At 42.2% G+C, this 13546-nt stretch overlaps 1 protein-coding gene across 5 annotated transcripts in view; it reads left to right on the top strand.

Annotated features, from left to right (window-relative positions):
- The window catches only part of Dlg5 (MAGUK family member discs large 5), a 77991-nt gene that overhangs the window by 53809 nt on the left and 10636 nt on the right, over positions 1–13546 (top strand). For all 5 annotated transcript variants that reach the window (XM_089581003.1, XM_089581002.1, XM_089581004.1 and 2 more), the window contains 4 exons: positions 3901–4072; positions 5351–5453; positions 7097–7310; positions 11365–11612. In XM_089581003.1, the coding sequence (XP_089437129.1) occupies positions 3901–4072; positions 5351–5453; positions 7097–7310; positions 11365–11612 (737 nt within the window). The remainder of the gene's footprint in view (positions 1–3900; positions 4073–5350; positions 5454–7096; positions 7311–11364; positions 11613–13546) is intronic.

The following is a 13546-nucleotide window of genomic DNA, read 5'->3' as shown; positions in this document are numbered from 1 at the left end:
TATCCTGTGATGTGTATAGTGCATACCCACACATTAGAGTAAGACGGCTACCTCTTATCATTAGGGGAGGAGTGGGAGGACAATTCTGTTTACCATCCTAGCTGAGTGCATGGTTCATAACGTCAATATATGTTGCCTGTTGTGCATGCTCTATTGCTACAGGCACCAGATGGAATATGTGCAGCATGATGAGCATATATTGAAATAACCATAACTTCGAATAATTATAAGTTGTCAGATCCATTTGTGTTTTTGTTCTTCTAAGCTCGCAAGTTCAGGTGTAAGTAAAATTATTACAAAAGAAAAGAAAACTAGCTTTTTAGGTCAGGAGCTACAGTGGAACTCAGCAGTAATGAGGTTTTCCCTGTAATTGGAGACCCACAACTGTGGGAATGTTATCTTTGTAAAAGGCATTGTTCATTTTGAATGGGATGTTCGGCATATAAGAAAACCTCTACATGTACTTCCATTCCCAGAGCTGTACTTTTTTCATTTTTCCCAATCTCTAGCTGCCTCAGAATACCTGTTGAGTGAGTGTTGACAGCATCTATGAGCGCTTGAGCAAAGGTGAAATCTTGCTTGGTCTTGATCCTGGCTTTCATCAGCACAGAGCTTGTTCTTGTATCTTTCTGAGACACAAGTGCTGGGGTTGTATTCATGTGCACTAACTTGGCAAACAGTGGGGCCTGATCACTACCAATCTTCGAGAGTAGTTCACCAACTGGACTTCGTTGGATGCAAGGCTGTATGGAACAGTTTTTTTTTTTTGTTATTCATAACAAAGTTACATTGTGCTCAACATTTTTAGAATAGTCATCTACGTTTAGTGTCATCTGTCTTTTTATTTTACAGCATGGGATCTAGATGCAAATCTGCAAGTTATATATATACAACTTACAGATTTGCATCTAAATCCCACATATATATATATAAAAGTCTTCTTCCCGGATCCAGAAATATGTACCTACGGCAATTTATATGTATATATATATATATATATATATTATAGTGTACTGTAAGGGCCCAGTGAGCGTTACTTAATGAGGCATTAATTGCAGACACATGCAAACTTAAATAAGGCTCGAAATCCACTGAAAACAAGAAAGCAGGAAAGCGCTGTTTGAAACGAACATGACGTGTCACTGTTATTTTATAGAGAGGCACTCATTCAAAAATAAGCAAGACAATCCCTGCCAATGTACAGCTTACAAATGGCGCAGTTTTGTGCGTCGTAGCTCTATATTATTTTGCTGCACATCATACGGCAGTTGTGCTAAAGGCAATAACGAACCTGTTCATAATGAACTATTATGATTGTTTCACATAGATTTATGTTGAAAACATAAAAACAAGCCTTACTTCCAGTAGTTTGTTAAGAGCAGGTTCCACTGTATGGCTAGCACTGTGGCCAAGGCACCAGCCAGTAAATTTTGTCATGTAGCTATTTTGTTTTAAACATCATGCAAACTGAGCCTAAGCAGTGGCAGGCTTTTGTAGCACAGGGGCAGCTTCTGCATTTTCTTATATGCCAGCTTGTTTGCACTCTTGCAGGCAGTATATCTAGCAGAGCGATTTCTTTCAATCACTAATTCTGTAGGGTCTCTCGCAGCTTTCTCATATATTGGACATCTCTTTTCTCTCTTGTTGTTAACCCAAACCTGTCCACTTTTGTGAGGAACTTCGATTTGATTTTCACCAAGGTGAGCAAGTGCTTGCTGACGTTTTGTGCTTGGGCTTCACTTTTCTTTGATTCCTTTGGCTTTCCTTTTTCCTCAGCTGTTTCAGAAAAAGCTGTCCAATGTCCACATAACGCTATTTTTGGTGCCTCTGTCTGGGAGGGAGCCCCTTTTTGCATGGGCTTTTGATCATCATGCAGTGTATAAAATGTGGCAAGCTGGCAGTGCAATAACTTTGGCAATCTTTTTTGCATGGCTGTGGCCAGTGGGCTTTTGGACATCATTTTTAGCCTTGATAATGGTGGCTTGCAAGGACACAGTGGTGGTAACTGGATGTTAATGTTGTATATTTGCAGTTTCTCGAGTTTTTACTATGGTGAAGACATTAATAACTTGACGGTGTTACTTATTACTGAATTTAGGACGGACTTTTTGATTGGTAAGCATTTATGTCCTGCTGGACTGGAATGCTTTGTCCTAGTGCTTGTCTAGTTTCACAATTCATTGGGCTTGCTGCTTGCATTTTCTCAGGAATTCCTCTTTTAGGATTCCTTCATTGTATTTCTCTTATCCTGTTTATTATTTTCTTGATTTTGTTTTGATTTGACCTTACCTCCACCTGTTGCCATCTCAAGCTGACATGGGTTGCCTGTTCTTTTTAGATTGCTTTTTTGGTTTGGATGCGCCATGGAAACAGTTGATGTGACTTGTGCCAAGTGATGTGGTGTGACAGTTGCTGCAGTCTTCCTTTGCTCTCTGTTTGCACCTGTCCGTTTGGCCTTTACTTTCATGCTGTTGATGCTTGTGTGGTGATAATTGCTGAGTGCTGTCTGTATTAACCCTTTAACTTGTTCTGTAACTGAATACATGTGACATTTACATGGGCATATTCGTCTTGGTGCCAGGAAAATGTTTACTCTTAATTCATGCAGTACAGTTAGTCAGCCTGAGCTGCTAAAAAAGCTAAATTACTATGAAAATGTAGAATAAGTCATCGTATTTATGGCATGTTTCAAACTTCTGGATATTACTAGTGTGAAATCTAAATTTTATGTGTTAAGCAAAATCATAAGTTTGGTTATTGCATAATGTAATACAGTAGAAACAAAAGCTGTAAAAAAAAAAACACTTAAAAAGCGCTGGGAAAATTAGATGATCTTTATCCAGTTTCACACATTTGCATTTTTTGTCTACTGTTTTGGAGCATGAACCATATAAGTATTCGAAATAGGTTTTAAGCATTTACTTGTGCATAATAGCAGGTGGTGCCGTATTCTTCCAAAACAGAAGCATTGACATGAATTCCCATTGCTGGTAAGCTTGTTTTAGTTGAGTGGGTTTGTATAGTGAGAAGAAATGTAGTACTTATATAAGCATTTCTAAACTAGCACCCCGAAACATCATGAGTTATGTCTTTTCTTCTTTAACAATTTAAACTAATAGAATACAGAAAAGCAAGCATGGTTTATACTGTGTTCTTAGTCCGTGTTAGTAATTGTAAATTAACGTTGTCCTCAGCTGTAATCTGCAGATGCTTTTATTATAGTGTGCTGTCAAAGCAAATCATTAATGTGTTATCAGAACATGTTATTAGAAGGCAGTAGCCATTTTTCCTCAACATACCGTGTCTGTTTTCATCTCCTACTGTGCCTTTTGTGTCGGCTACTCTAGCTGAAAACAGAAGTGGCCAAATAGACTTGAAGAATGCTATACACGAATTTTCAGAAAAATGCTTGATTGGTCTTTCTTATTCATTTGCTTTTTGGACAGATTGAATTATCTGCAAGTAATTTCTACTTGTTAAGAGCCTGCCGAAGAAGCAAGAAGCAAGTGTCTTGTCCTGGTTAATGTTCCTCTCGTTATGTTTCCAAAGCAGGGTAAAGGTGTAATCACTAAACAAGTATTTGTCTGCAGCTGCATTTTGTACATTACAAAAAGTCCCAATTGCATTGGAGGGGAACACTGACCAAAGTTATTCTTGTTGTAGGCACTTGTGTTACAAAACATTGCCTTCAGATTCGAGAAATCGAACAAGTGCTTTTGTACAACTTCTTCCTTCTTTTGTCTGCTAGAGCTCTGAGCAATTGCTAACATATATAATTTCATTACGCAAGTGTGCATAAAATAGTTGTATGTACTTGTTTCTTTTATATTGCTGCATGCTTGTCTCTCTCCTCGGCTCTCAACGTGCCTTGGGATTCTTCCTTTGTTGTTCCTGGTACAGCGCAAAGGGTTCCAGAGCAGAGCCCCGAATTGTCCTTTTGAGGAAGGCCAGCCCGAGTCTCGGCATTACGCTCCTTGGTGGCAACGCAGTTGGCATCTTTGTCCACTCTGTTCAAGAAGACTCCCCAGCCAGTGGACCAGCAGGCCTGCTGCCAGGAGACCAGATTCTAGAGGTGAGCAATCTGTGCTCTGCTGCCTCCAGACCATCTGTAAACCTATTGGGCCTCGGGAATGGCAGTACTATGTTTATAAATACCCACATATTCCTATGTTCGCCACTTACTCAGGACATTGGCCCACCACTTGCAAGTTGGTTTTTGTGTGAAATGGCAGCTGAAGTTGAAATAAGAACATCAGTCGAGGCTTGTATAATGTAACAGTTCTTGTCACTCGATTATCTTTCTCTGTTATCTTTCACTGTTATCCTCCGCTACGCTGACTGGCTGATTCCAGCAATCACAGGAGTGTCGTAGCACCTCACCCAATGACAAGAGACAGAAAATAATAGAATTGGAATAGAATCATTATATTATCTGGCCCTAGTATGCATAGCACATTCCAGTAAAGCAGTATTGCAGTTTCCTTTAGCATGGAAGCATGTGTGAGTAATAAGAGTCCATTTTATTATTGTTTGATTTGATTGCTATACCTTAATTGCAATGTTGAAACACATCATATATGCAAGTGAAACATATTGCTTTTGCCCAGTGGGCTTTGTTAGGGCAGTGCTGCAAAAAAGAGAAATATCAAAGGTTAGTGTTGAAAGATACATTGCCATTGAGTTGGGTGTTTAAAATAAACTCGGCTGTGTGCTTGAAATAGGGGTCGTTTAGAAGTTATTGTAAAAAGTTAAGTTTGAATTACAAATCAGGCTAAATGATTAGCATTTTTTTATGGAAGCTATGGGACTTGCTCCTTGTCTGAAGTGTCAGTGCTGGTGATGCAATACATTCATATTTTTAGTATTAGGAAGCCATTAAACCTATTTGCAATTATTTTATTTATGTATTTTTTACATTCAGAAGTGGTGCTACAAAGGTAAAATTTACTGTTAAAATAGCTCCTTGCAGTGCTGAAATAAAGTAGGCATTGGCGGTGCAAAACTTTGGTAAAGATTTTGATAAAGCCTTTGTTGCACAGTGTGTCTTAAGGAAGAGTCAGTTGACGGACGAAATTGAAATTTGTGGACTGGATGCCATGGGGTCACGCTAAAAATTGGCAACTCTGTCAAGCAGCTACTGACTGATGTCATGCATGATGATCCATGGATGAGAATAGCAGTTCCGAGACCATCGTGTGCAAATACGTTTATTGTTGTAATCGTTCTTGACAGGAGAGGTAGTAAACAAGTGGCAGTGCAAATCTAGACTTCTTTTTCATACTGATTTAAGGAACGTTTGATATGTTCGGCCACTAAAGATTTCTTGTTTGGGACTTTTCTTGTTTTACAGTACAACGGAACGGATTTAAGAAATGCCACTGCAGAAGAAGCAGCCTATGAGCTTGCCAGCAACACTGAAAATGTTCACATCATTGCACAATACAATCCTGAGCGTAAGTAACACCATCCCTTTGACACTTTTGACAGGTCCTTTCTGCCAGGTGTGAAAATTCATGGCTAGGGAAACTTTTATACACTAGAGATTTTATTGGTGAAGCATGCATATTTGTTTGACCGATGTCACATGGGTGCACATATTAAGTTGGTAAAGATCGTAAAACGACAGCCTTCTGAACGAAAATTATACCATAATCATATTTACATAGGTGAAGGTGGATCGTGTTTTGTTACCATAGCCAGATTTGCATGTGTTCAGGTGAATCGTGTGTTGTTTATAGCTACTTCCGAGCTTTGTGCATGGGTGTGCGTACAGTTCATTATGTGAGGGGTTGATTCAGCAACCTTGTGTCCTTTGTTTGCCTTTGTTCATGTTGCTGCAATGAGAAATGATGAGTGTGCATGGGAAAATTTTTGTGTGTTCTTAGTTACATGCTGAAACATGGCTTTCGCATTGTTCTGATCAGTTGTGCTAAGAATATGAGGATATTTGCACAGGTTGTGCTTTCACTTGAAAACAGTGCTCTCATAGTGCGACCATATAGTTACTTCCACCTTTTACTTTTAGGTTAATGATTATGCATGCTCTAAAGTTTTTTTGCGAGAAGCCCTAATGCTAGGAGTGAAGCACAGAATGAAAGAGATATTACAGTAAAACCCTTTTATAATAAACTCGAATATAGTTAAGTGAAACTGCGGTCCCATTTCGCCTTCCATAGAAGACTGTACATTTTTTGTTCAGTTATAGTAAAGATTTCTTTTTTTCAAAGAAAATGCTATAGTAAAGAGCGTCTGTCCGTGGCGACGTACCTCCCGCGGAATGATGATAACGCGGCACGCGCAAGACCAACATTCGGAGTGAAATGGACACCAAAGACGTTAAAACGGTACTCTTTCAGATAGCTTCACCACTAAGCTCCGAAGCTGTGAGGAGAAGCCAACTTAGAATTCTTGGGGCCGTGAGGCGAAGCGCGCAGTGTGCACGGAAAAAAAAAAAAAAGAAATGAACGCAGAAAGAAAGAGGCGCGGGTCGCTAAGAAGGGAGAGGGAAGAAAAGGGCGAACATTCGCAGCAGGACAGCGCAAAGCACAAGAAAGCGGTGGCAAGAAACGGAGGCGCGATGGCACTGCGTGAGCTGTACCGCCGCACCTCGGCTGTGTCGCACGGTCTGTTGCCTCTTAAACAACGCTGAGGCTGCAGAAAATGACGCCGTGCTGATGCAAAACTTTGGCCTTCACATGAAATTAAAGTCACTTTTTATTTGTAGCTGCGTTGTATTTGTACAAAACGGTACTTCTTCAAAACGTAAACAAAATCGAAAACGTGATAACATGAAGTGTGGTAATTTAAAATAAATAGCTATCACATTAAGGGACACTAAGAGCAGGATGGAAGGTATCTGTAAGCATTTCTTTTATAAACCAACACTGTGTTTAGTAAGTAGCCAATGAATTACCAGTGAACATTCTAAGAGCCATGCCATCACCAACAACTAATATAGTAAAGACACTGATATAGTAAAGATTTTTGCTGGTCCTAGTCACTTTACTATTGAGGGGTTCTACTGCAGTTGTGTTTCATTAAGAAGATGTACATTGTTTTTCATTTTCCTGTGGTGTGAAAAAATGTTGCACTGCAGGGTTTGCCGAGATCCAGGAGCAACCTGGAGACTCCTTCTACGTGCGGGCCCTATTTGACCGGGCATCGATAGATGGTTCGCTGGCCTTTCACAAGGATGACATCCTGTATGTGGACAACACCATGTACAAAGGGGTGCCTGGCCAATGGCGGGCATGGGTCCTTGATCAGGATGGGCAGAAGCTGAAGTGTGGCTTCATCCCAAGCAAATACAAGTGAGTCATTTTGCTTGTTCTCATATCGCACCATTATTTACTGTGTGAATTGGTCACATCTTGTACAACTTCCAGTTATGTATTCTATGCCTTCTGGGCAGTGGTCTTGGGGGGGTCCAATATTTTGTCATTTATCTGTTACCAACCCAAGTGTTATGTGGTAGCGCAGCTGCTCCATTTTACTACGTTGGGGTGCAGCAGTCATTCCTGATTTGAAAACAGTTTCTGAGGAAAAAAAAAAGCTACCTTAGCACCGTGAAAAACTGCATACAGGGATGTGATTGCTGTGCCTATTGCTCCAAACTGCACCAAAAGGCAAAGCCTGCTACATGCTTATACGTTATGACAAAATGCAAGTAATCTGCGCCAACCCTGTGCCAAAAGTCCATATCTCCTTAAGAACAAAATTCTCGAGTGCTGCGTGTAATCTTACATCTGTGTGAGGCAGCACTAGCGGAAAACCTAATTTCACCGAGAATCCTTCAATCAGTCGTTAGTATATATACGCGGGCACATGTCATGCTGGCTGTGCCTTCTGTCAGCCCACGTAATGAGAACAGAGAAGCGAAAGAGGCGTGCAGCATTCAGGGATTTACAATTGTCATCCCGGTTGTGTGACAAGCGTGCCAGAAATGCGCATGACACACACATTCTCAAACAGCACCAGTGTTGACTTTCATGTCCTTGCTTGGCCAAAGCAGGAAAACGGCACACTACCACGAAGTTCTCGGTGGACGTTGCTTTTGGGGTGCATTTCGTTGCCCTATCAAAAAGAGGCGATTAAGTTGTGTGCGGCTTGCATATGTCTAACGTGGGAAAGCCAACTTAAAGGGACACTGAGAACAACTTCATCCAATTGTTCTCCGTAAAAATTGATTCTGTGGCTCTTTCTGGCTATGTTGCATTTGTCCGGGAGCAATGGACGCATTTATCCCGCAAGTCAGTTCAAACTTGTGATGTCCTTATCCAAAAGGACAGGTTGCCAACAATTTGAAGGAAATGGCAGTGGAGTGTAGCCTCTGTTATCCGCAACCAAAAATTGATGTTGACGTACGCATTTTGCTTGCGAAATCAGCCGGTGATGATGACACCGGTATTTTGTTCTTTGGTCTTTTCTAGCTTCTCGGTTTATGGGTAGAGTAATTTCTGCGATTAGAGCACGGTATGCTGTCAATACAGGCCAATCTCTATTTGTTGTCAGTGTCCCCCTTAAAGAATTTTCAGAGGTGTATTAAAGATTCGTTATTTAGAACTGCGATATCAGGCTCGCCTTCTGTGATGATGGCCATCAATTTTGCAATATAATCTTGCTCCGTAAGACAAAAATTAGAAAGCCAATTAGTGAATTTCACCTAATTGTTTTGAATTGTACTTCATCATGGACAAAATGTCTGGCTTTGCATATAATCTACCCATGCATACAACCTGCACTGACATATCTTTCATGTCTTTTAGGAAAATGTTTGCTAAAGAAACCTGATTTATATGTGGTGATGGACAACCACTGCCGTAGCGCAGTTGGTAGAGCACGTTGTGCAACAAGCAGAGATCCTACTTTCTGTTAAATTGTCTTTCATTTAAAAAAATAATTAATGTACTAATCTTCCAGTGATCAGCAATACAATGAAGGAACACACTCTTATGCTTTCCTCGGTATATATACGTGGCAGATTTCCCGGCCTATAAGATGCACCTGTTCATTCGGCAGGCTCTATAAAAGCGCGCTGTTAATTTCTTTATCGGAAAGTGTGACAAAAATACACGCGTGTGCCAGCTGCCTTGCGCAGACAATTTTTGAGCTCTGGCAAGCATGCCTTCTTCCCATGGCCTGCCTTTTTTTGTCAGCTTCATTGTCCAGGGCACTGTTGCGCATTTCCTCCAGTCCCAGATAATTTTTTTGCTCACATCGAACTGTCTCCCTGCTGCCCAGTTCCCATAGTTCTCCAGCGCATGTTCAGCGGCACACAACTTCAGTTTTTTGTATTGTAGCTTCATCGTCTTGCAGGAAGTGTCACATTGAGCAAAACAACGCACGACGCTCCGAAGCTACCGTATTTTCCGGTGTATAAGACGCAGCTGCCATATATGCAGGCTGTCATTGAAAAAGTTGGTATATAAGACGCACCCCAATTTACCCAGTTAGGCTAGTGAGGCTTAATTAAACATGCTTGTGCGACCATCGTGCATCGTACGTGTGAGAAGTTCTTATGCAACGCTAAGTGATCGAAAAAGGCAACACTTATGCCATACCCACCAACGTTTTAGCAAACAAGAAAAAAAACGAAAGTACTCTCCTTATGTCTGTAGGAACTTTTTATTTTAACTTAAAACCTTCGAAGTCTTCATCTTTGGATGCGCAGTCACAAAGTTCGGGCATTTGTGGAGGCAACGCGGCTGAAACATTTTCTTCGCACTACGGACGTACTACATACACGGAGCAAAGTTGCAAAGATTGATTAAAAAAGAACGCCGGCTTGTCTTGGCTGGTCTTGACAATGGCGAGAAGCGTGATTTTTGCCATCTTTTGGCATTTCACATTACTTTTGCTTGGGGCCTCCGAAACTGCCGCGTGTTTATGATCCCGGTAGTCGTTATCCCCGTCGTTTCATAATAAAGTTCACCTAAAAAAGATGCTCACGGCAGTCCCCGTATTGAAGTATTAACCGTGTTAAAACCGCGTTTTTGGTAGCGATACTTTTTCGGTGAACAAAGCTTGAACATGAACCTGAGAAACGAAAAATTGGCGTATAAGACGCACCCTTGTGTAGGACGCACTACCAAGATTTTTGAAAAAAAGGCGCGTCTTATACACCGGAAAATATGGTATACATATATGACGCGGAAATCAAAACTTTCAAGATTGTGACTGGACTGGATGTGGCGGCGGCGCATGCTTTGTGACTCCACCACATTCAGTCTGGTTCTTGTGAAAATATGAATTTACCTGTAGGGTAACATTTAAAAATTCAATTTTAGGATAGCGCGATCTGCGTTCCGCTACTGTGAATCGCTTCTGCGGTGCGCTACCTGCGCATGTGCATGTGCAGGAGTGCACACTTGCCGCTGCGCAGGCGCAGTTGGGATCCCCATGGTAGCGAGTCATGCTGCGCTAAAACTCTAATATTGAATGCAATTCTTGTACACATTGATTTTCTTTTCAAACATAGGTACTGGAAATGGCAAAAGGTGGTGTACAGTCATTTTTCGCTGTATATAAGTTGCACCAATAAAAAATTGAGAAAAATTCGACTTATATACCGGAAATGACGATATATTCTGCACCAAATGCACACTTTTCTGTGCCAAAAGGCACTTTTGGCTACTCCAAAAGCTACTCCGAAGTGACTTTGGCCATTCACATCACTATGCATGTGTATTCTTGCCAATCTGTAATAATAATAATAATAATAATAATAATAATAATAATAATAGTTATTAGCCAGTCAACCTCAGCTTTATAATAGGAGCCTCAACAAGGAAACTGGGACAAATACTATATAGAGTAGCCAAATTCATCCTCATCAGTGATGAGAACAAAAACTGTTGGCCCTTCTAGCTTATGTTGTACATTTCCCATAAGTAGGTGGATGTATTCAGCTAGATGTGTATCGGTCAAGTATGTGTATCTACCTCTTGTTTTAGAGCGCAGGTGCCCATTCGTGGGTTGAGTGCCGGTGTCTGCCTTGGTGTTGTGACCGACAGAGCGAATGAGCACAGTGCAGGATGAAAGGGAGCAAATGAGGAGCATATTGGAGGATGAAATGTGGCAATAGTGAAGAGGGCACGAGGAGAAAAAGTAGATGAATTGTAAATTGTGGGGTTTCACATTCCGAAACTATGCATTGAGACCGTGAAGTGCTCTAGGCGTGTGCTAAAGTTTTAGTACATGTGACTTATGGCTGTTTTGCTGCGCTTTGGATTTAAGATTTCAGATGAGCAGTAATCCTTATGAGCCCCGTTCACGTAAGCATTCAGAATATTAGTGTTTATGTTGAGCATGAGTTCTTGCTTTGGCTGGAAGTAAGAAAGCATCTGGGGCTCTCTGCGAATGCAGGGCAGAAGAGGAGCTGCTAATGAAGCGGAGCCTGCTGGACCTAGAGGAGGGAGGCACGGGACGCAGAGGCTCTACCTCAACTCGGCGCAGCTTCTTCCGCCGCCGTAGGCACCAGCAGCGCTCGCGAGAAGATGGCAAAGAATTGGCTTCCTTCTCTGATGTTTCGATCAACAACAGCTGTGGGGGCTCAGCAGGCACCCTCGCTGAGGATGTGCCACCAACGTACCTGCGTGTGGACCGGCTGAACTGTACGTATATATTTGACTTGCCTACCCTGTACTCACTGCCTCACTTGGTGGTTGGTTTTCTTTGTAGAGAGCATTTTGCTGCCGTCACTATGAGTTAAGCCCTGTGAAATGTGCGGGCTGCTAAAAGCCATTACCTGGGGAAAATGACTGTTTTTTATAGGTGTCAGTAGCTTTTTTTTTTTCTGTACAAACTACTGCACTTAAAATTTAATCCAGTATATGAAAACAAAGCTAAATAAACGTGATTTTAGGCATATAAAATTGAATAATGAATTACACAATGCAACAGATAATTTTATTTTTTTAAAGTGCGAAGAGCATTTCAACTGTAGTTATGTCAGCCAAAGCATTTTTTCGCAAACATGCTTCAAAACCTGATGTGTACAACCTCATCATCGATGAAATGCTTGCATCTCATTGCATTTCCATGCGCTGAGCACAAAGTGGATTAATAGCGCATCTTCTAAATTACTAACCAAAAGCAACTCAGGCCATGAGGGACGCCGTAGTGAAGGGCTTCAGAAGTTTCCACCACCTGGGGTTCTTTAACGTGCACTGACATCGCACAGTACACGGGCCTCCGGAATTTTGCCTTCATCGAAATTCAGCTGCCGCCTTCGATCCCAGCCGCGGCGGCTGAATTTCGATGAAGGCGAAATTCTAGAGGCCCGTGTACTGTGCGATGTCAGTGCACGTGAAAGAACCCCAGGTGGTCGAAATTTCCGGAGCCCTCCACTACGGCGTCTCTCATAGCCTTAGTCGCTTTGGGACGTAAAACCCCAATAAACCAAACCAAATAAACCAAACTATGTTGCAATGAGGATGCGAAAATTCAGCAAACAGAAATGCTTTGTCAACGGCAAGGTCAAGCAACTTGAGAAAGCTCACGAAGCTTGTAGCTGAGGCATCAAATATGAAGACTGTCTTGGTTCAAACAGCCAACCTTTAAGGGATTGAATGAGGGCCCATTTCCCACGGTTTCTCCGAGGCTTCAAATTTCCAGTAGCATGCGGTGACACCAAATTGAACAGCTGCGAAGCAGCTTTGGCATAACTGTGGGCACCGAAGGAGTGTGTTTGCTGATAGTTGATACGGCCCAAGCTTGCCATAGTGTACTGAGTAAGCATGCATTGGCCAAAGAAACTTATGGCCTCATCTTCTAGGAAACAGGGTCCGCGAGCTATGATCTCACCCAATGAGTGACACACCCCACAGTCAGCATAAAAGACACCAGTTTGTTCCGGACCAAACCAACGCTTTCAAAGGGGCACAACAGGGAATGGTGCGGCGGACAAGAGCGTGCGGTCTAGGCTCTCGAGGGTGCAATGCTCGGACTAAAACAAAACGGGCACTAAGACCTGAGTGCGGCAAAACAAACACACTGAGGCGCGAATGGGACGAAGTGGCACAGATAAAGGGGGGCTCGAAGCGGCATAAGAAACCGAGCTGCTCGTGTAGCAGCCACTCACGCCAAACAGCTATTCCGTTTTCCTGGTAAGGAGCTTTCTGTTGTCCGTGTACATTACGGCGGCTTGTGCCGGTCCATGTGACTGCGCCCCAGCAACGCTCTCTCCGAAATAACCCCTTGTGCGCTGCTTTCACTGCCCTTATCAAGTCAACACACAGCGATCACATGACACATCTCATGACAAGCAGTTCTGTCTTACGCAGTTCCACTGCACCAGTGTGAAACCTATACGACTGGAAGGCAGCGCGCACAGTCTAAATGGGGAAAAATAAAAGGCCGTAGAGCCCCACAAAGCCAAACGTATGCAGCGCTGGTTGTGTTTTTGTTTCACTTCTAGTGTTTCTGTATTTGAAGTTTTGTTTTAAGCAATCAAGTAAGCAGATGCCGATTTCTTAAAATAAGTCACCAGGTTATAACAGCTTTACAACAGGGGGCCCCAAGGCTTGGAGGCCCCAAGGAAATACCG

Source organism: Amblyomma mixtum, chromosome 3 (genome assembly GCF_055824585.1).
Source record: "Amblyomma mixtum isolate Tamu chromosome 3, ASM5582458v1, whole genome shotgun sequence".
Classification (NCBI taxonomy): domain Eukaryota; kingdom Metazoa; phylum Arthropoda; class Arachnida; order Ixodida; family Ixodidae; genus Amblyomma; species Amblyomma mixtum.
Note: the sequence above shows the minus strand (reverse complement) of the source record. Positions and strands in the feature narration are given on the sequence as shown.